This window comes from Anomaloglossus baeobatrachus, assembly GCF_048569485.1.
Source record: "Anomaloglossus baeobatrachus isolate aAnoBae1 chromosome 5 unlocalized genomic scaffold, aAnoBae1.hap1 SUPER_5_unloc_4, whole genome shotgun sequence".
NCBI lineage: Eukaryota > Metazoa > Chordata > Amphibia > Anura > Aromobatidae > Anomaloglossus > Anomaloglossus baeobatrachus.
In genome coordinates this window covers 323,469-349,400 of record NW_027441808.1, presented here as the reverse complement: position 1 = coordinate 349,400, position 25,932 = coordinate 323,469, and the positions used below count along the sequence as shown (strand labels likewise).

Sequence of the window (25,932 nt, the reverse complement as noted above, 5' to 3'; positions counted from 1 at the left end):
ACACACACACACTCTATTGTCAGGGTTGCAGATATGGAGGATGAGAAAGTTCATCATTATTTGGTCTGTCTATGATGGCACGATCTGTGTACTTGGTTTCCATGGTCACAGAACATGAACCATGTGACCTCCTCACTTCCTCCGTGCTGCTTGACCGCATGCAGATCATGGCGGGCCCGCCTCCCTCTCCACATGTGGAGCTGCACATCCACCAGATACCAATTTACGGTAATCACATTAGCTTTATTAATTGTCCGGTTGATGTTGTGTGTCACTTTCCCCTGATGAAGCTGCAATAGGCGGCGACACGTGTCGGGCAGACTGCCTGACTGTCCCTCTTTCCTTGGGTCCCCATATTTTTCTTGCAGCGGTTACCAGGGTCCAGACATGGTATTGTAGTAGCCAGGGATTTATATTCTCCCTTGCACAGTATTGATTTTTCAACTACTAATTCAATGTGTGGGTAAAGGCTTTTTCCTTTTTAATAGGGTATTGTCTTCTGGTTATCCGTGTCATTCATTTTTCCCATAGGGTCTTTATAATCAGTTATCGGTAATGGATTATTATAGAGGCTACTCTTTATAATACATGTCTGGAGACCAATTGTGACATTGTATACCTTGATTGTAGTCTTGGCCATTACAGATGTAACTACCGTATTTTTCGGACCATAAGACGCACTTTTTTTCCCCCAAATGTTGGGGGAAAGTTGGGGGTGCGTCTTATGGTCTGACTATAGGGCTGCGGCTGGGTGCTGCAGGTCATCGGGGGCACGAGCAGGCAGCAGCAGCGCCTGCCGTGACCACGTGGGCCCACTCATTACATATGCACGCCCATCCTCCCGCCCATCTCTCAGCGCAGAAGCCGGCGCTGACAGGTGGGCGGGAGGACATGCGGGGACGAGCGGATAGTAAAGAGCCGGCCGCATGATCACCCCTGGCAATTACAGCCTGGAGTGATCATGTGCGGCTGTATTCACTGCCCCCCGCGCGTCATTACCAGCGCGGGGTGCAGTGAATCAGTGCACTCACCCGTCCCCGTGTGTGGAGCCGGCCCCCTGCAGCATCGCGTCTTCCTGTCTGTGCCGGTCACCTGATCTGTGCTGAGCCGGTCAGCTGATCGGCACAGACAGGAAGATATCGCGATGCAGCAGGGGAACGGCTCCACACACACAGATCAGCGTGCCAGAGAGGAAGATATGATCGGTGCTGGAGGGAGTGAGGAAAAGGTGAGTATAAACGTTTATTTTTTTCTCTGTGCTATAGGATACAGGCCATATACCAGGATGGTATATGAGCACGATGGGGGCATATAGCAGGATGGGAGTACCGTATATGAGCAGGAGGGATGGGGGGGGGGTATGTGAACAGGCTGGATGGGGGGGGGTATGTGAACAGGCTGGATGGGGGGGGTATGTGAACAGGCTGGATGGGGGGGTATGTGAACAGGCTGGATGGGGGGGGGTATGTGAACAGGCTGGATGGGGGGGGGTATGTGAACAGGCTGGATGGGGGGGGGGGTATGTGAACAGGCTGGATGGGGGGGGGGGTATGTGAACAGGCTGGATGGGGGGGGGGGGTATGTGAACAGGCTGGATGGGGGGGGGTATGTGAACAGGCTGGATGGGGGGGTATGTGAACAGGCTGGATGGGGGGGGGGTATGTGAACAGGCTGGATGGGGGGGGTATGTGAACAGGCTGGATGGGGGGGGGGTATGTGAACAGGCTGGATGGGGGGGTATGTGAACAGGCTGGATGGGGGGGTATGTGAACAGGCTGGATGGGGGGGTATGTGAACAGGCTGGATGGGGGGGGTATGTGAACAGGCTGGATGAAGGGGGGTATATGAACAGGCTGGATGGGGGGGGGGGTATGTGAACAGGCTGGATGGGGGGGGGGTATGTGAACAGGCTGGATGGGGGGGGGGGTATGTGAACAGGCTGGATGGGGGTGGGGGGTATGTGAACAGGCTGGATGGGGGGGGGGTATGTGAACAGGCTGGATGGGGGGGTATGTGAACAGGCTGGATGGGGGGGTATGTGAACAGGCTGGATGGGGGGGGGTATGTGAACAGGCTGGATGGGGGGGTATGTGAACAGGCTGGATGGGGGGGTATGTGAACAGGCTGGATGGGGGGGGTATGTGAACAGGCTGGATGGGGGGGGTATGTGAACAGGCTGGATGGGGGGGGGGTATGTGAACAGGCTGGATGGGGGGGGTATGTGAACAGGCTGGATGGGGGGGGTATGTGAACAGGCTGGATGGGGGGGGTATGTGAACAGGCTGGATGGGGGGGGGTATGTGAACAGGCTGGATGGGGGGGGGGGTATGTGAACAGGCTGGGTGGGGGGGGGTGGTATGTGAACAGGCTGGGTGGGGGGGGGTATGTGAACAGGCTGGATGGGGGGGGTATGTGAACAGGCTGGATGGGGGGGGGGTATGTGAACAGGCTGGATGGGGGGGGGGTATGTGAACAGGCTGGATGGGGGTTTATAGCAGGATCATATACAAGGCAGGAGGATCATTACCAGGATGGGGTACCTTAGTAGAGAATTTGGGGACATTACCCCCATAACAGTGTCAGCAGCAGATCCTCGCCCCATAACAGTGTGTCATGACCACATTTTTTGCTTAAAGTTTTATTTTCCCATTTTCCTCCTCTAAAACCAGGGTGCGTCTTATAGTCCGGTGCGTCTTATAGTCCGAAAAATACGGTACTTCTTGTATTTTGTATGGCCACTCCACAGGGGTCGTCCTTTAAATTATTCTGTTATGGTGTTATATTGTGACATTGTTGTGTCCTGTGGGTGAATTCTAATATAGGAAATATTCATCACAGGTTTAGCCATTTGTCATCTTTTCACTATACCACTTCTTATCCTGTATCCTTATTATTATGTTTTGCGATAGACTATATCCACTATATATGCTACTATTATTCTCCTTTCACTGTACCGCTGCTTTATAGAGGTTTTTTCTATTTTTGCCGTATTTGTATATAATTTTCCCTGGGGACCATATATATAAAAAAAAATATATTTATCACAGAATTATATGTAGTGTATGGGACAGATGGCTGTTTTGTTCTTAAATGATTTTAATCGTCTATCTGTGTTTTGTATGTTCCGGACACAATAAAATTTATATACCTTGTTTATACAGTTAGGTCCAGAAATATTTGGACAGTGACACAAGTTTTGTTATTTTAGCTGTTTACAAAAACATGTTCAGAAATACAATTCTATATATAATATGGGCTGAAAGTGCACACTCCCAGCTGCAATATGAGAGTTTTCACATCCAAATCGGAGAAAGGGTTTAGGAATCATAGCTCTGTAATGCATAGCCTCCTTTTTCAAGGGACCAAAAGTAATTGGACAAGGGACTCTAAGGGCTGCAATTAACTCTGAAGGCATCTCCCTCGTTAACCTGTAATCAATGAAGTAGTTAAAAGGTCTGGGGTTGATTACAGGTGTGTGGTTTTGCATTTGGAAGCTGTTGCTGTGACCAGACAACATGCGGTCTAAGGAACTCTCAATTGAGGTGAAGCAGAACATCCTGAGGCTGAAAAAAAAGAAAAATCCATCAGAGAGATAGCAGACATGCTTGGAGTAGCAAAATCAACAGTCGGGTACATTCTGAGAAAAAAGGAATTGACTGGTGAGCTTGGGAACTCAAAAAGGCCTGGGCGTCCACGGATGACAACAGTGGTGGATGATCGCCGCATACTTTCTTTGGTGAAGAAGAACCCGTTCACAACATCAACTGAAGTCCAGAACACTCTCAGTGAAGTAGGTGTATCTGTCTCTAAGTCAACAGTAAAGAGAAGACTCCATGAAAGTAAATACAAAGGGTTCACATCTAGATGCAAACCATTCATCAATTCCAAAAATAGACAGGCCAGAGTTAAACTTGCTGAAAAACACCTCATGAAGCCAGCTCAGTTCTGGAAAAGTATTCTATGGACAGATGAGACAAAGATCAACCTGTACCAGAATGATGGGAAGAAAAAAGTTTGGAGAAGAAAGGGAACGGCACATGATCCAAGGCACACCACATCCTCTGTAAAACATGGTGGAGGCAACGTGATGGCATGGGCATGCATGGCTTCCAATGGCACTGGGTCACTTGTGTTTATTGATGACATAACAGCAGACAAGAGTAGCCGGATGAATTCTGAAGTGTACCGGGATATACTTTCAGCCCAGATTCAGCCAAATGCCGCAAAGTTGATCGGACGGCGCTTCATAGTACAGATGGACAATGACCCCATGCATACAGCCAAAGCTACCCAGGAGTTCATGAGTGCAAAAAAGTGGAACATTCTGCAATGGCCAAGTCAATCACCAGATCTTAACCCAATTGAGCATGCATTTCACTTGCTCAAATACAGACTTAAGACGGAAAGACCCACAAACAAGCAAGACCTGAAGGCTGCGGCTGTAAAGGCCTGGCAAAGCATTAAGAAGGAGGAAACCCAGCGTTTGGTGATGTCCATGGGTTCCAGAATTAAGGCAGTGATTGCCTCCAAAGGATTCGCAACAAAATATTGAAAATAAAAATATTTTGTTTGGGTTTGGTTTATTTGTCCAATTACTTTTGACCTCCTAAAATGTGGAGTGTTTGTAAAGAAATGTGTACAATTCCTACAATTTCTATCAGATATTTTTGTTCAAACCTTCAAATTAAATGTTACAATCTGCACTTGAATTCTGTTGTAGAGGTTTCATTTCAAATCCAATGTGGCGGCATGCAGAGCCCAACTCGCGAAAATTGTGTCACTGTCCAAATATTTCTGGACCTAACTGTATATTGGTGTGCACTTGTTTCTATTGAGGCCTTTTTCTCCACTTTTACTTTGGTCACATGACGTGATGTCAAAAATGTTCTTAAGCAGTCCTATAATTGGCATATAAACACTGCAGCCGCTAGGAGAATGGGGGCCTGTGTAATTGCCCAGTTTGCTCTCCCTTTCCCCTAATATCAGTCCTGCATGCCAGCCTGTGTCCTGTTCAGTTTTTTTAGACTCCTAGAATTAAAAGACCTTTGGTTACATCATGTCACATGACTTCATCAAAGGTCCTTAAACAATCAACCTTAGAATACAACTGATGGGGACCCTAAGAGACTGGGGTTCCTGAGAAATTGCACAGTTTGACTCCTCCCAATACTGGTCCTGACTGTAACTAGGGCTTATTCTCGGTATAGGGCTTATTTTCAGGGAAACAGGGTATTTTTGACGCCCTGGCCAGGCCAGGTAGTCACAGATAGGGCCCCGCATTACACCTGTCCCCTACAAGGTAACACACAGCCGACCATATACACCCTAGTCACCTCCCTCAGGGCTGATGGGCACACCAGGGGGCGGAACCAGGTGGTTGGAAGACGCCCACCAAGGAGTCCTGATAGCCTGAGGCAGGAGAAAGTAGGCAGTTGAGTTGTAGAGTTCAAGGAGAGTGGAGGCCAGGCCTGTGACAGGGCCTGAGGAAAACTAACAGGTGCCAGGGTTGGAGCCCTGGTGCCTTTGGCTAGGAGGCAGACGGTGGTCTCGTCTGCAGGAGCCAGGAAGACAGCTAGGTGGAACCGGGACAGGGTTGTAGCCCACCGGTACCGACCCGGGGAACCGACCCGGAAACCGGAGCACAAAGGGGGGTACTCAGACCCAGAAGCTAGGTCCAGAAACTACTGGGGACTAGTTAATTAACTGATTGAGGCCAGGACTCTAGGTCCTGTCCCACCCAAAGTCCCGAAAGAAGACAACAGCCCACCAAGAAGGGAGAAAAGGCCACCGCCACGGCTCAGAGATCCCATGGGCCAGCGTCTGCGGATAAGGGCTCCCTAGACTGTCACAAGCCGGGAGTGGACTCCTGAAGTTTCAGGCTCAGGTATTCCAACATTCACAAAGGTGCGGGAGAAAGGCAGAGACCACCAGCCGGGTGGGGGACCAGAGCGCAGCCCACCATTATTTTGGTTTACCAGAGACTCGTGTGTTCAATAATAGTGAGTACAACAGCACCCTGCGGTCGCCCATCTCCCTGCACCAACGCCCACCAAGTCCTGGGGCCACCATCCCTGCCCACGGAGGGGTTAACAACTGGCTGCACAACATCTCCCCCGGGTGCCCCGTCACAGCAGCGGTGGTGTCCAACCTCACCACACACCGTGGGTGGCGTCACGAACTCGAATACGGCCCAGCCGTACATATACATCCGGCACACTACTAATTTCCGGTAAGAACCAAGGAGACATAGTAAATTGAAAAAATCTTTTTTCTTTTATTTTGCTTGTGAGATTGTGAAAGAAGTGCTGTACAAAAGTCCGCCAAGACGTTTCGGCCAATCGGCCTTCCTCAGGTCGGACAAACTGGAGAGCAGCAGGAGATGAAGGAGTAGAAAATGAAAGTAGATGTACTTGACCGTATGTTGGACAGCAGGGTAAATGGTGGTATACACAGGAATACCTATGTGGTTATATTGTGAGTAGTGGGTCACTCTCTTGTCAGGAGGGCAAAGTGAGTACAATGTTCCTCTGGTAACCGCAATGTGGTAACCGGAAATTAAGTGTAGGGGATCACCAAGTTTCCTCAAATGTGACACAAGACCTGTGTTAAGGCAAGCTTCCAGCACGCTTTAGTGTAAAGAGATCATTATGCTTCCATGTTCTGTGTATGCTGTCAGCACTCTTAAGTGCTCAGGGATCCTGTTATGCCAAGGCGGTTGTAGCTCAAGTGATTATTCAAGACCAGGGGCTGGAGGACAAAATATGGTCAAGGGGTATATAGAACAAGGCAGGACCTGACCCAGGTAGTTACCTATGGCTCCAGTGATTAGGCATAGGAGGAGGTCCAGGAAAGGTGAAGGGAGTCCGGGCGACTACCGGCGGGTATCAGAGGTGCTGGGAGGCTGAACCGCGCGTCCTGTGCCTCCCAGCACCTCTGATACCCGCCGGTAGTCGCCCGGACTCCCTTCACCTTTCCTGGACCTCCTCCTATGCCTAATCACTGGAGCCATAGGTAACTACCTGGGTCAGGTCCTGCCCTGTTCTATATACCCCTTGACCATATTTTGTCCTCCAGCCCCTGGTCTTGAATAATCACTTGAGCTACAACCGCCTTGGAATAACAGGATCCCTGAGCACTTAAGAGTGCTGACAGCATACACAGAACATGGAAGCATAATGATCTCTTTACACTAAAGCATGCTGGAAGCTTGCCTTAACACAGGTCTTGTGTCACATTTGACGAAACTTGGTGACCCCCTACACTTAATTTCCGGTTACCATATTGCGGTTACCAGAGGTACATTGTACTAACTTTGCCCTCCTGACAAGAGAGTGACCCACTACTCACAATATAACCACATAGGTATTCCTGTGTATACCACCATTTACCCTGCTGTCCAACATACGGTCAAGTACATCTACTTTCATTTTCTACTCCTTCATCTCCTGCTGCTCTCCAGTTTGTCCGACCTGAGGAAGGCCGATTGGCCGAAACGTCTTGGCGGACTTTTGTACAGCACTTCTTTCACAATCTCACAAGCAAAATAAAAGAAAAGATTTTTTCAATTTACTATGTCTCCTTGGTTCTTACCGGAAATTAGTAGTGTGCCGGAGTTACCATACTCCAATTACTGACTTTTCTCCAGAGCACCTACGCGAGGTGAGGCAAGGTCTTTCTCTTACGGATTTTGTACATATACATCCAACCCCCCACCTTTTCATGCGGAGTGTCCGCAGGACCCCTGGGTCTGGAGACCCTCGAGCCACCACCCCTGAAAGTCCGGACTCGAGCAGCGGCGGCTGCTGGTCACGGGGGCGGCACATATTCATAAACTCTCTGCAGGTCTTTGAGTTGCCTTCATAACAACATATAGAAGGGACTAGAAACAAACAGCAGAAAAAGCAGAAGCAAAGAAAATACAGCTGAAAAAAACAGAGCAGAAAGCCTAAAAATGTAAACACAAAATTAGTGCAGAAAGTACATGAGTAGATATCTCTTACTGGATAGAGCTGGAGGAAACACATCCTGAGGAACATCGGGATCTTCTTGTTTACAGTCCTGTGGGAGAAGAGGACGGGGACCTCTCTCTGGTGTTGTCCTCTTACTGGATAGAACTGGAGGAGACACATACAGGGACTGAATTCATTCCTTACATACAGATAATTATAGGCCGTGTGTATTTAGTCCTGTCTATTACCTGGTGATGTGAGGGGCTGGGGAACCTCCATCATGACGTCCTTGTACAGATCTTTGTGTCCTTCTAAATACTCCCACTCCTCCATGGAGAAATAGACGGTGACGTCCTGACATCTTATAGGAACCTGACACATACAATGATACCGTCACCCCCGATCCCTTCATAGCGTTACTGTATAATGTCCCAGCATTCCCAGCAGTGTCACCTCTCCAGTCAGCAGCTCAATCATCTTGTAGGTGAGTTCTAGGATCTTCTGGTCATTGATGTCCTCATGTATCGGGGGGTGAGGTGGAGGCCCCGTGATTGGGCTCAGGGGTCTTCCCCATCCCTCAGACACAGGGGCCTGACAGCGCTCACTAGAGGTCTTCTTCACTACTGTGTAATCCTGGTTATGGAGAGACACAGTAATAAATCTCACTCCAGACATTTCCAGAGTCCTCACCTCTCCAGTTCTGTCCATCTGTTATTCCCATAGATAAGGATGATGTAATGTGACGTCATCAGAATCTCTCACCTCTCCAGTAAGCCGGAAGAGGATCTCTAGGGTGAGGTGTAATATCCTCTCCGCCATCTTGTCCCTATCCATATCCATCCTTGACGGGGCAATCAGGAGAATTCTCTGATATAGAAGATCTCCACTGAGAGGATCCGATATTGTAGGGACCTGAATGGGGAGAAGATGATGATGTAACATCATAAAGAATCCTGTACAGTAATATAATTACTGGAGACTTTATATCCGATCACTGGCTGCAGAAATAACGCTAACATGTATGGCATGAAGGAGAAGACAATTCCTCGTTTTGGGGCTGCAGGAACAGAAATAAAGATTCTTGATCCAATAATATTAAGAAGTGTCTTTTACTTGACATGTATGGCACGTGACTATTTTATAATATTCATCTGTTTGCTTGTTTTGGGGGGGGGGGGGGGTTTGTATGTTTGCAGGTTTTTAGTTTTCCAGATTTTTTTGGCTGATTTTTAAACTGCAATTTTTTTTTTAATTTTTTCAAAATTACTGCATAATAATGACACTGAAAAAGACGTGAGTGTGCAGGAGGACGAGAAAACCAACCAGGGCCAGGAAGCTGCTGCCAAGGCAGATAAAATAATAGGATGCAGTGAACGAGGCACAGATGCTCCGGACAAAAACAGTTTTGCCTCTATACAAGTCACTAGTGCGGCCACACTTACAATATTCTGCACAATTTTGGGCTCCAGTGAATGAGGAGGACATAACTGAACTAGAGCGGGTGCAGAGAAGAGTGACCATTAAAGGAATGGAAGGACGGCAATAGGAGGACAGGTTAGCAAGCTTGCGGTTATTCATTTTGGAAACACAAAGGCCAGGAGGCGATTTTATTACAATGTACAAGTATATCAGGGGCATGACTGAGATATTTCTAATGAGCTTTTTACAACTGAGGCCTGCAATGATGACAAGGAGGTTGAGTCATAATCACAGATGGGGATTCTTTACTGTAAGAGCAGTGAGAATATGGAACTCTCTGACATATGATGAAATAATTGTTGATAGACTACAAAAATTCAAGGCGGGCTTGGATGCCTTCTGTAATAAGTATATTATTGAAGGTTGTCAGGACTAGATTTTGTGATGGGTCTGATATTTTTAGAGTCATGAAGGAATTTTGCTCCTTGTAAAGGTATTCACACCCCCGGAACGTTGCACTTATTTTTACATTACACCAACAAAAGTAAATGTATTTTATTAGGATTTTATGTAATATACCAGCATTAAGTAACAAGTATTTGTGAAGTGTAAAGGAAATGATAGATGGTTTTCTAGATATTTAAAAATATAAATCTGAATATTGTGATGTGCATTTGTATTAAGCCCCTTGTAGTGTGATGCCCCTGAGTGACCAACTCCCTCCAGAAGTCACATAATTAGTAAATTGAGTCACCTGTATCATTTATTCTCAGTATAACTACAGCTGTTTTGTGAAGGTTTCACAAGTTTTGTTTGAGAACATTAGGGATCAAATAGCATCTTGAATACCAAGGAACACACCAGATAGGTCAGGGATAAAGTTGTGGGATAAAGTAAAGCAGGGTTCAGTTAAAAAAAAAAATTAGCCAAAGTTCTGACTAACCACTTTTCAATCCATCATCCAAAAATGGCAGGAGTATAGTGTGGAGACACAATGGTCAGTGGGTACGGTCGTCCGCTGGCCTGGCTATCTTCAGAAAGACCGCTCAGACCAGGACTCATCCCACTGAACACCCGCACTCCTTCCTTGTGGGCAGAACACTACTCAGACAACACAGGGTGAGGGAACCACACCTTGATAGGACGTTACTGGTTCACCAACAGGAAAAATCATACTGTACATTTCCAGAAAGATCCCAAGATGGTACAAGTGACAGAGTCTCATCCATCCATTGTCTCGCATGGGATTAGAAACTTTGCGACTTCGGGGCTTCCTGGGCCAACTATCCCAGTTAGCAGCAGCTCGCTTTTGATGAGCACCCACTGAGAGGAGATAGCGGCAAGCTTAGAAAGATGACTGAGCACAGCAAGATATGTAGCCAGGCAACTGAACTGTCCTCACCTGGGTTCTCCAGGCACAATTGTGGGCTCAACATTGAGCAGTGAAGCAGATCTGTGATCTTCCAGCTAAAAATGTGGATTTTAGGCTGAAGTCCTGCAAAATGAATGTGGAAAGAGGAGCAAAGCCCTTTTTATACCCCTCAGTTCTCATTTCAGGATATTGTATCTTACAGGATTGGTGGGAGATGGCTGTTCTCTCATTGGTTCAGTTCAATTCGACTGCATAATATTCCTCTATCAGAATGGGTGAAATAATGAGAGAGGGATCTTTACCATCCTTTGAGGATTTACAGACCCAATCCCCCTCTAGACAATTAAAGTGGATGCAATATATACAGCTAAGGTCATTTGTAAATTCCAAATATGGTGGGGGGGGGGGGGGGGGGGACGATCTCCCCGAATAATACCGACCACACCATTTGAACAACTATTCTCAAGGGAGACACCACCCACACACCAGATTTCATTAATAAGTAACCTATTAAATAGACAAGGGTCGGGGGACCCCAATTATATCCGGGCATGAGAGAAGGAATTGGGATACGACCTCACAGAGGAAGACAAATAAAAGGCATATATATTCTCCCATAAAATATCTGTAGCGAGTAATGAACAAGAAACAGGTTACAAGCTACTGACGAAGTGGTACCAATGCCCCACTAGAGTCCACAAGGCATTCCCTTTGGTATCAGATCGTTGTTGGAGATGCGATAGGGAAAAGGGAACCATGGCGCACATATGGTGGGAGTGTCAAGGAGTGGCCCCATTCTGGTCAAAGGTGTATCAGATTTATAATCAAATGACGGAGGAACGAGTCGCGCCATCATTCAAAACCGCAATTCTATCAATCCTTCCCGGATCCATAGGGCAACAGAAAAAGAGTCTGCTGCGCTTCTGTCTAATAGCGGCACAAGCAGTTATCCCACGGCACTGGCAATCGATGTGTGAGGTTGTGGCAACCTTGGATATCATTTAAGGAAACAGCGGACTTTTCTAATATATTCCGGTAGCAGTATCCGGTCCCCCCGTTTCCCCTTGTCATTGTCTTTAGATCTCTCCTCTCTTCTTGGTTCTCTCTTGATCTTAATTCCTTGTTTCATATGTATTAAGTTGGAATAAATCATTATGTTCCAGGGGTCCAGAGACAGCTGGATTAATAGTAGAGTCTGCAGTGGAGTTTGAGGATTACCCCAAGAGTACAGTGATAATAATACAAGGCAGAAATGATATGAATATATGAGAGTATGATATGTATATACGCTGTGTTTGATATTAACGTAATACTTTCCTATACTCTTCTTTTTCTTGTTTTCTGTATTTCTTAAAATTCTTTTAATAAACACTGATTGATTATAATATTCCTCTAATTGAAAATAGTCACAGAGGCTGAGGCAATCCATATTTAACAGGCAATAGGGCTCCGATCAGTCTGACATTAAACAATGGCTAACTTCTCTTGATTTGGCAATCAAAGAAACAAAAGATCTGGCCTAATTAAGAACAGTTCACCCCTCACACAAATCTCCAGATGCTTAGTTGTCACATATAGCACAACTCTAAAACGACTTTGACATGGCCGTCCACCGAAAATGACATCCCAAGCAAGGAGAGCACCAATTATAGAGAAGCAGGTAAGAGGCCTACGGTCAGTGGAAAAGCAGGAGCGATCCAGAGATCAGGGGGAAGAATCTGTCCACAGGACAACTATAAAGCCTGCTTTACACGAGACGACCAATCGTGCAAAGTATCGTCGGGGGTCACGGTTTTTATGACGCACATCCAGCATCATACAAGATGTCTCGTGTGACACCTCCTAGCGACGCAGTATCGCTCACAAATCGTGAGTCATGTACTCGTCGCTAGGTTTTATAAAATTGTTTATTAAACATGGCGCCGCTTGTTCATCGTTCCCGTGGCAGCACACGTTGCTCCGTGTGACACCACGGGAACGATGAACACAGCTTACCTGCGTCCCGCGGCACCCGCCGGCTATGCGGAAGGAAGGAGGTGGGCGGGATGTTTAAGTCCCGCTCATCTCCGCCTCTCAGCTTCTATTGGCCGGCGGCTGTGTGACGTCGCTGTGACGCCGAACGTCCCTCCCCCTTCAGGAAGAGGATGTTCGCCGCCCACAGCGACGTCGCTCAGCAGGTAAGTACGTGTGACGGCGGTTTAACGACTTTGTGTGACACAGGCAGCGATTTGCCCGTGACGCACAAACGACGGGGGTGGGTACGATCGATTGTGAAACCGCACGATCGGTCGTCTCGTGTAAAGCAGGCATAAGTCATAAACTCCACAAATTTGGTCTTTATAGAATAATTGATATTTTTAAAAGCAAAAGAATAAGAATTGAAATTTTTATCATACACGCCTTCATCCAATTTACCTGAGATAGAGCTGTTTTATAAAGTAGAAGGGGCAAAAATGTCACCTCTAGATGTGCAAAGCTGGAAGATGCATACCCCCAAAAGCCTGGCAGCAGTAATTGTAGTGAAAGGTTTGTCCTGCAAAGAATTCACTAAGGGTGCTGAATACTAATGCACATCACAATTTTCAGAGTTAAATTTCTTAACATATTTAGAAATTCATGTATAATTTCCTTTATACTTCACAAATGTTTGCTACTTTGTGTTGGCATCACATAAACACCCAATAAAATCAATTTTTTGTGGCTGTAATGTAAAAAAATGTGAAAAAGTTCACCAGGTGTGAATAGTTTTTCTTGCACCATTTTGAAACAAAAAAATAAAGGGAAGACAAAAAAAGTGACTTAGAAAAACCCAACAGAATTGATGAGTTGGATGTAAGTTTTGTGGTATGGAGCCCGTTATACCGGCAGACGGGATGTGACCGGAGGCAGAAATATTCAGGGAAGGGAAAGATTTTACACTTTCTAGATAAATCCTCTCTTCCCGGGATGTAACGGCCTCTAATGCCGGGATCACACGGCCGGATAAAGAATCATCACAGCTTCATCCAGAAAACTAGGACAAGGCTTTTCTTATTTGTCATCCATATACAATCCGGTATTTACAGCCGCTATTAATAATTTACAAGACCATTTACAGCTTCCTCCATTACAGAACTGCAATGTATCCGTAACACAATGTCTGCTGTATGGTGGAGCTGGTGGGAATCTGATGGTTTGTGCAGACACAGACCTGAATGGACGAGTCTCCTCCGATTTACGGAAGGCACTAGAGGATGCTGGGATTATTCTCACACGCAGATTCAGTCAGTGAGAAAGAAAATCCTCCATCTGCACTGCCACATCCAATAACAATGGTCTGAGGGCGAGACATTGTGTTATTTTATGGACAGCACTGAAAATATAGTAGTGTGAACGAGGCCTAAAGGAATCATCAAATCTCTTATCTCTCCTAATCCTGCCATCTCCACCACTCTCATTACACAAGTATGTAACGGGGTGCCGGGGGTGCCTCAGGAGTCGCTGAGTCGGCCGCTTCATGCATCAGGCTAACCCCTGGCACAGCCGTCACTAATGGGACAGGGGAATGTTTTGTGGGGCAGAGTGTGGATGGCAGGAGCGCGCTGACCGACTCAGGAAGACTCCGCAGACAGGCATCAGCTGAATCAAAAGGCATTTCATTACACATGTCTTCAAAACAGTCTCGGTACACAAATCTTGCAGCGTCAAATCACAATTCCTGCCGGGGAAACTGTTCCTGTTTTCTCTGTTCAGGGGCCTTGCCCGGCTACTCTCGTTTACTTCACCTAGGCTCACACTCCGGTTAATGCAGACTTGACCCACACACTTCTGCTTCGCCGGCTAAGCCTCTTCGGGTCCCACCTGTACACTGCTGGTTCCCGATCCGGACACTTTCCTTTCTCTCTCTCTCTGGCTAACTGCCACAATCGCTCCCACACTCTGCCCCTGTTGCTCCTTCTCCCCCGTCCCAGCAGACACTACACTTTTTCTCTACAGCAACCTCTCACCCTCCCCCCTAGACTGTCCGGCTCCTCCTCTCTCCTGTACTGTTCCTATGGGGACAGCCGTCCCACCCTGACATCTAGGGGAGAAAACCCGTTACTACCATAAAACACAATTAACATTAATATTAACATCTTTAGCTACCCCAGCGTGGGGTGTCTTCAGGGGGAAAACTGCACCTCTGTGTAAGGGGTCCGCCCGCCCCTTACATTCCTCCCCTCTTTTTGCCTTAGCCTCCCGGCAAGGCTCGAATCTGTAAGACAAAACCTAACCAGCAAGGCAATCTCTTGATAAAACTTTAAAACCTTCACATAAAACACGATCAATGGGCACGCAAGTCCGGCGCCCGGAGTCCCTCCAAGGGAGCTCCCGGTCTTTGTAGCATGTTTGCCCGGAGGCTCTCCCAGCACTCCCGGTCTTTGTAGGTAGGAAGCAACAGACAATAAAATCTCCGTCACAATCACGGAGGGAGTCTTTGCACAGTCCGGCATCAGGCTCCTTCCGGGCTCAGTAGCTTGAACGTTGCTACAACTATAAATCTTCACCGGTTCTTCTTTCTTTTTTTCTTATTTTTTTTTTTTTTTTTTAACAATACCGGTTCTCAACGCATATATGTCCATCACCTCCGATCGCTGTGATTCACGCGGGGTGGTAGGCGCGCAGCCATTCAGTCCGCTGGGCCCTAACATATTCGGAGAGGGATTGGCCTGGCAAGCGGCGCAGCCTTCGGAATGGTTCATAATTGGCCTGTGACTCTGATTCCTCTGTCTCCGGTTTTGGCTCTTCGGCCCCCGGCGGGGGTGACGGGGTAGCTGGACGGGACGGCTGTGGACTCCCAACAACGACCACCGGGTGCGTCACCATACTCTGGCGAATCGTCAATACCGCCGGCGTTCCCTTTTCCGGCTCAGCTACCGGTCCTGTAACTACTTCTGGCGACACCGCCAGCGTGTTTCTTGGCCGACCAGTCTCAGCCAGCACCGGTCTCTGCTGCGTACGTCTCCGGTACTGACATTCCTCCCACTCGATCTCCTGTTGCCACTGTGCGACCTCCTGAGCAGTGGGCATCCGGGTCACCCCCGCTGCAAACAGGCCCCGACATCCCACTTCTCTCCGGAACTTCACTTTCTCCCCTGGGTACAGGGTATGGAGGCGTTGGGGTAACCCCTCAATGTCCAGATTGACCCGGTTATAAAAGAAGTGATCCCCGGTCTCGTCGTCTTCTATGAACCCGTATCCCTCGGCCTGATTAAACTTGACCACGGTGCCAATGCTACACTGCCGGTCAAATTCTTCACTAAGGGGTCCGGCCATCATCTCCCGGGCCACGGTCTCGGCCAGTAGCCTTTCTTGCATCGGATCTATCTCAGGCGGCGGGGACTGTCGTCGGGTTAGGGGCGCCGGCTTTACCGGTTCCCAGAAAAACCCCACTCATCTTCCTCAAACTCCGGGGCATGTTGCTCTCCCGGGGCCGGAACTTCTGTGGAGGCTGGAGGTCCTACCTTGACTGGCGTAACCACCTCCGGACTCTGAAGGGGTGTTCCCAGTGTCTCGCTTCCCGGCTGCAGTTGCGTCTTGTAAGTGGCCCGGACCTCCGTGGATGTTTCTCCGGTCACGGCATCCCACGAAGTGACGCACGTTACTTTTGCGGGCCGCTCCGGACCTCCTGGCACAGCCGGTAGCTTTATGGTAAGTGCCTCCTCGGCTACACTCCGCCTTGGGCGTCCTCTTCCCAGTCTGGTAGTCACCAGCGCGCCCGCGGCAGCTTGCTTCTTCGTCTGCGTCTCCATTTTACTTAATGCCAGTTGCTGAGTTGGCGTCTCCTGTGGCTTTTCCTGTACAGGCACCAGGGAAGGTGGAGACGGGCCTACTTTTCCCGCTCTTGGATACACTCCACCCCTAGCCTCACTCACTAGGTCAACCCAGCATAGGCGACGCCTCTTTTTCTCTGTAGCACCGGCCGCGTCGCTCGTCTTCATCAGCATCTTGGGGCCGGTACCTCCCCTCTTTGGGCGGCGCACTCTGCACTTCTTTTTCTTCGCCGGCCAGCTCAGGGTTCTTCGTTTGGCGCCAATTCTTCGCGCGCTCACTGTGTTCGTGAAGATGGCGGCCATTTTAGCACCGTCTTGCGACTGGTCCAACGCTTTAGGCACCACTTGATCTTCACATTCTTGGATCGGGACCCCCCGCAGATAGTCCGGATCCTGCCGACTACGCCACATGTAACGGGGTGTTGAGGAGAGCCATAAGATGAAATACTTAATTAACCTCTGAACATAGAGCACTGTGGGAAATGTGTTCAATGAAATGAATTCTCTATACATAAGCCAGTCACTCTAAAGACGAAGCCAAGATGGCCCCCGATGACATCACAGACCCTACCATCAGCATGGATCCACCAGATGATGTCCCTCCCATCACCATCACCATGGATCCATCCGATGACGTCATAGACCCGCCTACAATGACGCCCACCAATCAGCTCATGGACTAACACATTGTTCAACCCACTGACCAATGGACACATCCAAGTATGCTCACTGTGGGGCTGTCCATGCCCCTTTGCAAGGTTATATCAGAGCAAGCTCAGTTGTAATAAAGCAGAGCATGGGCTGACTTCTGTCGAGGAAAGATGAATATCCGACTGTGTCTGATCTCATTTTTCAAGCATGCACTCGATCCACACCATTTAGACCAGGCAGTAGGCAACTAGTGATCTCTGATTAAGAGTTCACCTTAACATTATTGGTGCCCAACGTGGAGCCAATAGATGGAGACACCTGAAATCCTGATGAACCGGCAACTGGAATGGCATGGCGTGCTGGACACCCCAGGAAATTGATCACTTCCAAACGAGAGTATGGTAGGTCTGCTGATTTTTCATAATCTGTAGTCTTCCCGTGGTCTCGGTGGGGTGTGTGGCACTGATTGCCTGACTGTGTCCGGTTTGTTGGGGTATCTGTTGACGGGCAGACGGGTCTCACGGCTATTGGCCATATTAATCTCGGAAGAACCGTCACATATTCAGTTGCCTGCTGCCTCTTCTGTATTTGTCTTGAGGAGAGATTGACTGGTAGTTAAGAGAGCATGTGGGTTTATGAGTTCTGTTAGTTGTCGCCTGTGATATGGTTTGTGGTTCTAGTGGAAACTTAAGTAGTTAATACGGTTTGGTACAAGACCTAGAGATATAGGGCAGGTTTTAATTGGTCAGGTTAGGCACGTGTTTTTCACGGGCTCTCAAATTTGTTGATATGGTAAAGGATATTGTCTGTGGTATAGTATACGGTTGTCGCCTGTGGTACAGTTTATGGCTCTGTGAGGAAATACGTGGGACTGCTGGTACGTGGTAATCTTGGGGCCTAGCGCAGTGTAGCGTGGAATGGCTGGTACAGATACCATTGGGGCATAGCGTTTAAGTTGCGCATTGTGGCTGGTACGTGGTAGTCTTGGGGCCTAACGCTGGACGTGAAATGGCTGGTACGGATACCATTGGGGCTTAGCGCAAGCTTGGGTGATATAATTGGTATGAGGTGTCTTGGGCTCTAGAAAAAGCGCTGGACGTGAATCGGCTGGTACGGGCACCTTGTAGCCAGAGGTGACACCATTGGTGTCTTTATGAATTACGGACCATGTAGAAACTGGGCAGGGACACCGTGACGAGGCGCCTGCTGCAGACTTAACAAAAACTTTACTTAGTGTTCAAGTTGTGTGTCAGTTGTGAGTCATCGTCTCCTGTCTTTGTTTGTTGGTTTTGTTGGTGTTGTTTATCTTGAAAGAAAGATTGAGAAATTGATGTTGTGTCTAGTTGTGCCGGAAAAATCCGGATGAAAGTGGACTTTGTTGGGATGTGGGGACTCTAGGCCGCAATCCTGTGATAAACCATGTGCTATTTTTGGTAGCAGCCATTTTAGGTCAGATTTTAAAATGGTGGACGAAGCACATGGCTGAGGCATGATTGAGACAAAGAAACGGAAGTGAGTCAAGGGATGTGTGAAGAAGACCATGTGCTCTGTAAATGTTTGAACAATGGATTGGATGGCGTACTATATACTTAGACAGAAAAATAAGTGTTTTTATCTATAATTAGACTTAGATCTAGGACATATGTGTGTGTGTGTGTGTGTGTGTATAAATATATATGTATAAGTACAGACTATAGAAAATGGGGAGACAAAGTTTGAGCAGATGTGAGGTCAGTTTTCCCTTTTCTCTGCCACATGTTCCTACAGATTTTAAAATGGTGGATGAAGCACATGGCTGAGGCATGACTGAGACAAAGACAGAGAGTGAGTATGGGGATGTGCAATGGATTGGATGGAGTACTATATACTTAGACAGAAACATGAGTGTTTTTAACTGTAGTTGGAACAGGACTGTAGATATCTGAATGTGTGTATATGATATATATAAATGTATGTGTGTGTCTGTATAAAATCCAGACTATGGAATATAGGGGGAAATAGTTGAGAGAAAAAAAAAAAAAAAGTTTACCTTCCCCTCCCCCCACATGATGCTGCAATCCCAACAAAGAGAAGGAAATCACGTGCTGTGGAGCCATTTTCTACAGGCCTCAGTGGAGCTGACAAAACTGCAGCCACTGAATAACATGAAGTGTTAGTAAATGTTTATAGCACTAAAAGATGGAATATTGAATGATTGGGTAGTTGTGGAAAACACTAAATATAGATCTAGTGTGCAAGTTGGATTGAGTCAGGACAGTCACAAGGAGCAATATCTTATTAATTAGTAAGCAATAAAAGAAAATAGAAAAACCTTAAAATAAACGTACCTTAAAACAGATCTGATGAAAATAAATAAATATTCCATTCTGATAGATTGATCCTGAGAGTTGTATGTTTTAAAAATAAATAAATATATAAAAGATAAATATATCCATGCGAAGAGAGGTCGCAATGTTGAGTTGTCTTGCAGAAGAAAAAAAAAAAAAAAAGAAACAAAACCTGTTTTTGGCTACAGGGGGAAGAGGAAAAATACAGGTTTACCACTAGAGTTTCAAGTTACAAAGGGGGTTAGTCCTATCTATTGTTTTGTCATAAAAAGGCAAAAAGAGGGAAGAGAAAAAAAAAAAAGGGTTTCCACATTTAATTCATTGCAAATTATATTGGAAAAAAGGTCATTGACAATAGTTTTTTTATGTTACTAATTTTATCCTAAAGGAATAAAACTTAATTGTGGAAATGTTTAGATTTATTGGTAGATACAAGAGCATAGGAAGCTGTTTAATCAGATGGATTTCTATGGTAAAGCAGCAATTTATAAAAAAGTAATAGTATTCATGGACAGAATTATCACAGAGATGCTGAAAATTTCCTGATAATTTCCTCAATTTTGCAAATATTAACGCCTCTATATCCACAGGTTGTGTTATCATTAAGATTATAATTGTTGTTAATAATAATAATAATGTTTATTAATAATATATTAATAATTTGGTTTAAGGTATGTGGATGATTTATGGCATTCTGTGGTTTATATATAATGTATTGAATCATCTGTTTTCTTTTTATAGAAAGAAAGATTGTAATGCAAATTTCTGTGGTTCAAGCGAAGGTTGAAAAGCCATTGAAATGGATTTCCATTATGAAATGATACATAACATAATATTTATGGTGTTCCCGGTTAGGTACAATCTACACAATGTGACTTTTATTCCTAAATGTAGAGCTCCGGGGCCACACATTTTTTTAATCTAATTATGCTTTGGATAATAGATTCAAAAAGGGGGGGGAGATGATGTGGAAAGTCACGCCTATTGTTAAGTTTTTAATTTGTTCATCGATTGGGTTTTTCTATTAAGTGTTCTTTATATTTTTATCTGTGAGGAGGATACAGCAGACAGACATATATCTCATGATTGCTCTGATGTAACAAGAATTGTCAGGTTTTGAACATGTCTCAGATGAGCCCATTGCTAATGCAGATTTTGAGTTTTTCCGTAGATGGATTCAGATACCAAGATGCTAGTTGATTCTGCACTGGATATGCTGAGGTTACACAACATGAGGTAATAAAAATCAAACCACTCCTCTCTCATCGGAATAGGAGAATGAGTTGCAGATTTGCGATCACTGTGGTTTGTAGAGCAGAAAGGGGTAAGATAGTCAAAATGTGGATATAGGCAGCAGCCGGAGGAGATGCTCGCACAGGTGCACAACAAAGAAGCAGTGAATGGGCCTAGAGTTGAGAGTCCTTATACAATGCAGACCAGTACCTCGGTGGCTCCTGTCACGTCGTCCGTGACATTGGTCACTCCTTGTGTTCTTAAATCCTTACAGGAACAAGCGATTCAGCAAGCAACGGAGTGTGAGACGCAGGGAGCCAGTGACTGAGGAAGGTCTGTGGATAAAGGGCGGTAAGCTTTCTCTGCCATGAGCGTTCTACTCAATAATGGCCCAGGTAACACATGTGACAAAGGTGTTGGGATGGACAAGATATGGGCGGCACCACTGCTCAGTACCCAGGTGGCCAGACACATCCAGTCTTGTAAGACGTGTGCCTATTAAGGTAGAAAAAACTGTAAAGACCTCGTAGCAACACGCCCCTCATCCGCTCTACTGCTCCGCTGATTGCAGATTAGTCATATACATCTACCATGAGTAGGTTTATATGAGTTTTGTGCGTGTTGAGTGAATTTCTTTTCAGGCCTGCTCTGAAACATATCCAGTGTGGAAAACGTTACTGCTGAAAAACTCATGATGCTGGTGGTATGTAAAGATGGAGTTCCTAAAAAGCGGTAAAAGAATATATTCTATACCAGAGGTCACTATAGAGATCAGTACCTGGGGATGCCCCTGATGAATCCCCGTCTCCCATTGTGAAGAGGGGAGAAATGCGTTGCGCTTCTTTCAAGCTAAATGTCTGACAAATATGCGTTTATTTTATTAGCCTGAGTGTGAATTGGACAGTGGAGAGTCTGTGATTGGACGAGATCTCCTCATGACTTTACCTGGCCTTATTATTATGATATTTATACAGTGGGTACATGTTATACATGTGAGATATTTAATTTCTTTTAGGGTTTGGTCCTTGAATTTGCTGTATCATATTGATTTAAGCTACCAAACAGCTATGTAAATACAGAGTGTGAATATTTAATCTTTTGGAAGGAATTGGATATGTATCCATATAGACGCCTCTTTATCCCCGGTATCTCATGGTTTCTATATTCCCTCACTGACATTAGCAGCACGTATTAGCTTAGCAGTGTAGGGATAGGGAGGGCGAGCCGTCGGTGAGCGGGGGCGCCAATTCGCCTTATAGGGTGCCGACCTCCGCTGCGAGGTAGGGAGAGTTTAGGGCTATTGCCCCAATCCCTGCCCCTCCTTTATTCGAATATTTAATTGTGTCTATAGTTACATGGGTGTATGTTGTTTGGAATTTTAATGATTATAACATAAACATGTAACAATCCACAAGATAATGGTGGACGCTGCAAATCATGTAACAAATGTTCGTTTTCCTTAATAATTAGATCTTTATATAAGGTATTTTTGGTTTAGTACCTAGAACGTGATTATATTTCTCACAGATACTGCAGATACAGTGTGATATCCTGACCAGTGATGTACGAGCCGTATACAACTGCCTATATAGTGTGTTAAATATGTGTATCCTCCAATTCCAGATCCTAAATCAGTGTGTCAGGAGCACGTGGTCTCCAGCCAGGAGACTGGGTGATCCTAAAAAGACAAGTCAGAATGAGCCATGAGTCAGAATCAGGTGGACCAATCCAGCTTATCACAACCACAGCAACTTCCATGAAGCTTGAGGGAAAACCCATCTGGAGACAACAACCGCTGTAAAGAGTCCATCGTACCAGCAAAATGAGGGTCACAACACACATAGTGCTGGATTCTCTCACATAGAACCTTATGGAGAATTTCTAGATTGGGGATGATACATGGGAAATAACCATAACCAAGGGAACAATGGGTACAGGAACATTACAAAAAGAAAGGCTCATGGTGGGAAAAACATTATCTGACCTGAACCAATCAATTATTTTAAGGGTTTAAGTGACTTTTTAAGGATAACATACACTTGTAGGTAACTGGTATTGTTTTATTTGTTGGTATTTGAAGCCGTAAAAGTGCTACTCTGTGTTACTGAAAGTAATCGGATCCATGGGAAGGGAAATCTTGTTAAAGGCCTCCTGGTGGTAGATTATAGACCCGAGACAAGAAGAGATCCATTAGTGTTGTGATACAATCAGGTGTATTCGGGTAGAAAAGTCTCGAAGACGCGGACAGCACTCAGATATTGACTGAGAATCAGCCTTTCAGAAACAGTAATGCTAAAAGCTGCAGCATAACAGTAAGAAGCTTATTCTTACAATTGCCTTACTCTTTCTAATCGATTAATCTCAAATTCTGAGTAAGCTCTTCGGCATTAAATAGTCTGTTCTAAGGACTGGTTTGTTACCTATACCTCTGTGAACTGTGTGTGCGGGATGTTATCAATTCTCTGATCAACAGTCTGTACCAGTGCGGGGCAAAGGCTTAGCATTGCTTGTATAGCGGATAGCAAAATGAAAAGAGTTGCAGGTAAAGCATTAGAGCTGATTTGTTAGAGGACCACAGTAGGGTCAGAAGGTTAATAAAGTATTTAGGGGGGACTGTTGAGGAGAGCCATAAGATGAAATACTTAATTAACCTCTGAACATAGAGCACTGTGGGAAATGTGTTCAATGAAATGAATTCTCTATACATAAGCCAGTCACTCTAAAGAGGAAGCCAAGATGGCCCCCGATGACATCACAGACCCTACCATCAGCATGGATCCACCAGATGATGTCCCTCCCATCACCATGGATCCATCCGATGACGTCATACACCCGCCTACAATGACGCCCACCAATCAGCTCATGGACTAACACATTGTTCAACCCACTGACCAATGGACACATCCAAGTATGCTCACTGTGGGGCTGTCCATGCCCCTTTGCAAGGTTATATCAGAGCAAGCTCAGTTGTAATAAAGCATAGCATGGGCTGACTTCTGTCGAGGAAAGATGAATATCCGACTGTGTCTGATCTCATTTTTCAAGCATGCACTCGGTCCACACCATTTAGACCAGGCAGTAGGCAACTAGTGATCTCTGATTAAGAGTTCACCTTAACAGGGGTGCCGGGGGTGCCTCAGGAGTCGCTGAGTCGGCCGCTTCATGCATCAGGCTAACCCCCGGCACAGCCGTCACTAATGGGACAGGGGAATGTTTTGTGGGGCAGAGTGTGGATGGCAGGAGCGCGCTGACCGACTCAGGAAGACTCCGCAGACAGGCATCAGCTGAACCAAAAGGCATTTCATTACACATGTCTTCAAAACAGTCTCGGTACACAAATCTTGCAGCGTCAAATCACAATTCCTGCCGGGGAAACTGTTCCTGTTTTCTCTGTTCAGGGGCCTTGCCCGGCTACTCTCGTTTACTTCACCTAGGCTCACACTCCGGTTAATGCAGACTTGACCCACACACTTCTGCTTCGCCGGCTAAGCCTCTTCGGGTCCCACCTGTACACTGCTGGTTCCCGATCCGGACACTTTCCTTTCTCTCTCTCTCTGGCTAACTGCCACAATCGCTCCCACACTCTGCCCCTGTTGCTCCTTCTCCCCCGTCCCAGCAGACACTACACTTTTTCTCTACAGCAACCTCTCACCCTCCCCCCTAGACTGTCCGGCTCCTCCTCTCTCCTGTACTGTTCCTATGGGGACAGCCGTCCCACCCTGACATCTAGGGGAGAAAACCCGTTACTACCATAAAACACAATTAACATTAATATTAACATCTTTAGCTACCCCAGCGTGGGGTGTCTTCAGGGGGAAAACTGCACCGCCGTGTAAGGGGTCCATCCGCCCCTTACAAGTATAACACATATAATACTGGAGGATAAAACAAGACTGAGCACAAGACCTTCACAGCTGTCTACACATCATAGGGAGATTTCATGGCTCCTTCTCTCCATCTACCTGATGATCCTGAGGGACATCGGGGTCTTCTTGTTTACAGTCCTGTGGGAGAAGAGGACGGGGACATCTCTCTGGTGTTGTCCTCTTACTGGATAGAACTGGAGGAGACACATACAGGGACTGAATTCATTCCTTACATACAGATAATTATAGGCCGTGTGTATTTAGTCCTGTCTATTACCTGGTGATGTGAGGGGCTGGGGAACCTCCATCATGACGTCCTTGTACAGATCTTTGTGTTCTTCTAAATACTCCCACTCCTCCATGGAGAAATAGACGGTGACGTCCTGACACCTTATAGGAACCTGACACATACAATGATACCGTCACCCCCGATCCCTTCATAGCGTTACTGTATAATGTCCCAGCATTCCCAGCAGTGTCACCTCTCCAGTCAGCAGCTCAATCATCTTGTAGGTGAGTTCTAGGATCTTCTGGTCATTGATGTCCTCATGTATCGGGGGGTGAGGTGGAGGCCCCGTGATTGGGCTCAGGGGTCTTCCCCATCCCTCAGACACAGGGGCCTGACAGCGCTCACTAGAGGTCTTCTTCACTACTGTGTAATCCTGGTTATGGAGAGACACAGTAATAAATCTCACTCCAGACATTTCCAGAGTCCTCACCTCTCCAGTTCTGTCCATCTGTTATTCCCATAGATAACAATGATGTAATGTGACGTCATCAGAATCTCTCACCTCTCCAGTAAGCCGGAAGAGGATCTCTAGGGTGAGGTGTAATATCCTCTCCGCCATCTTGTCCCTGTCCATATCCATCCTTCACGGGGCAATCAGGAGAATTCTGTTCTATAGAAGATCTCCACTGAGAGGATCCGATATTGTAGGGACCTGAATGGGAAGGAGATGACGATGTAACATCATAAAGAATCCGGTGTAACAATACAATTACTGGAGAGAATAAGGGGAAACATATAAAGAGAACATTCTGGGAGAACATTATACTGTGTGGGGGCAGAAAGGGGCCGAGGACCGAGGGCAGAAAGGGGCCGAGGACCGAGGGCAGAAAGGGGCCGAGGACCGAGGGCAGAAAGGGGCCGAGGACCGAGGGCAGAAAGGGGCCGAGGACCGAAGGCAGACGGGTTTCCTCACTTCTGGCCTCTCATAGTTGGGTCAAGTGAATCTATCAGAGACAAAGGAACAAAAGCTTCATGATTCATAGAAATCAGCAAGAGAAAAACACCAAGAAAGTCTCAGCGCTGAAGGGGTTAAT

The 25,932-nt window shown here is 46.4% G+C and overlaps 2 protein-coding genes across 2 annotated transcripts in view; both read right to left on the bottom strand.

Moving 5' to 3' along the window:
- The window catches only part of LOC142259225 (uncharacterized), a 65,391-nt gene that overhangs the window by 5,802 nt on the left and 33,657 nt on the right, over positions 1-25,932 (bottom strand).
- LOC142259230 (uncharacterized) lies at positions 6,682-25,346 on the bottom strand. Its single transcript, XM_075331719.1, has 5 exons — positions 25,092-25,346; positions 24,887-25,010; positions 24,706-24,803; positions 8,712-8,861; positions 6,682-6,747 (listed from the first exon to the last, which is right to left on the bottom strand). The coding sequence occupies exons 1-5, from the start codon at positions 25,344-25,346 to the stop codon at positions 6,682-6,684; spliced, it is 693 nt and encodes a 230-aa protein (XP_075187834.1).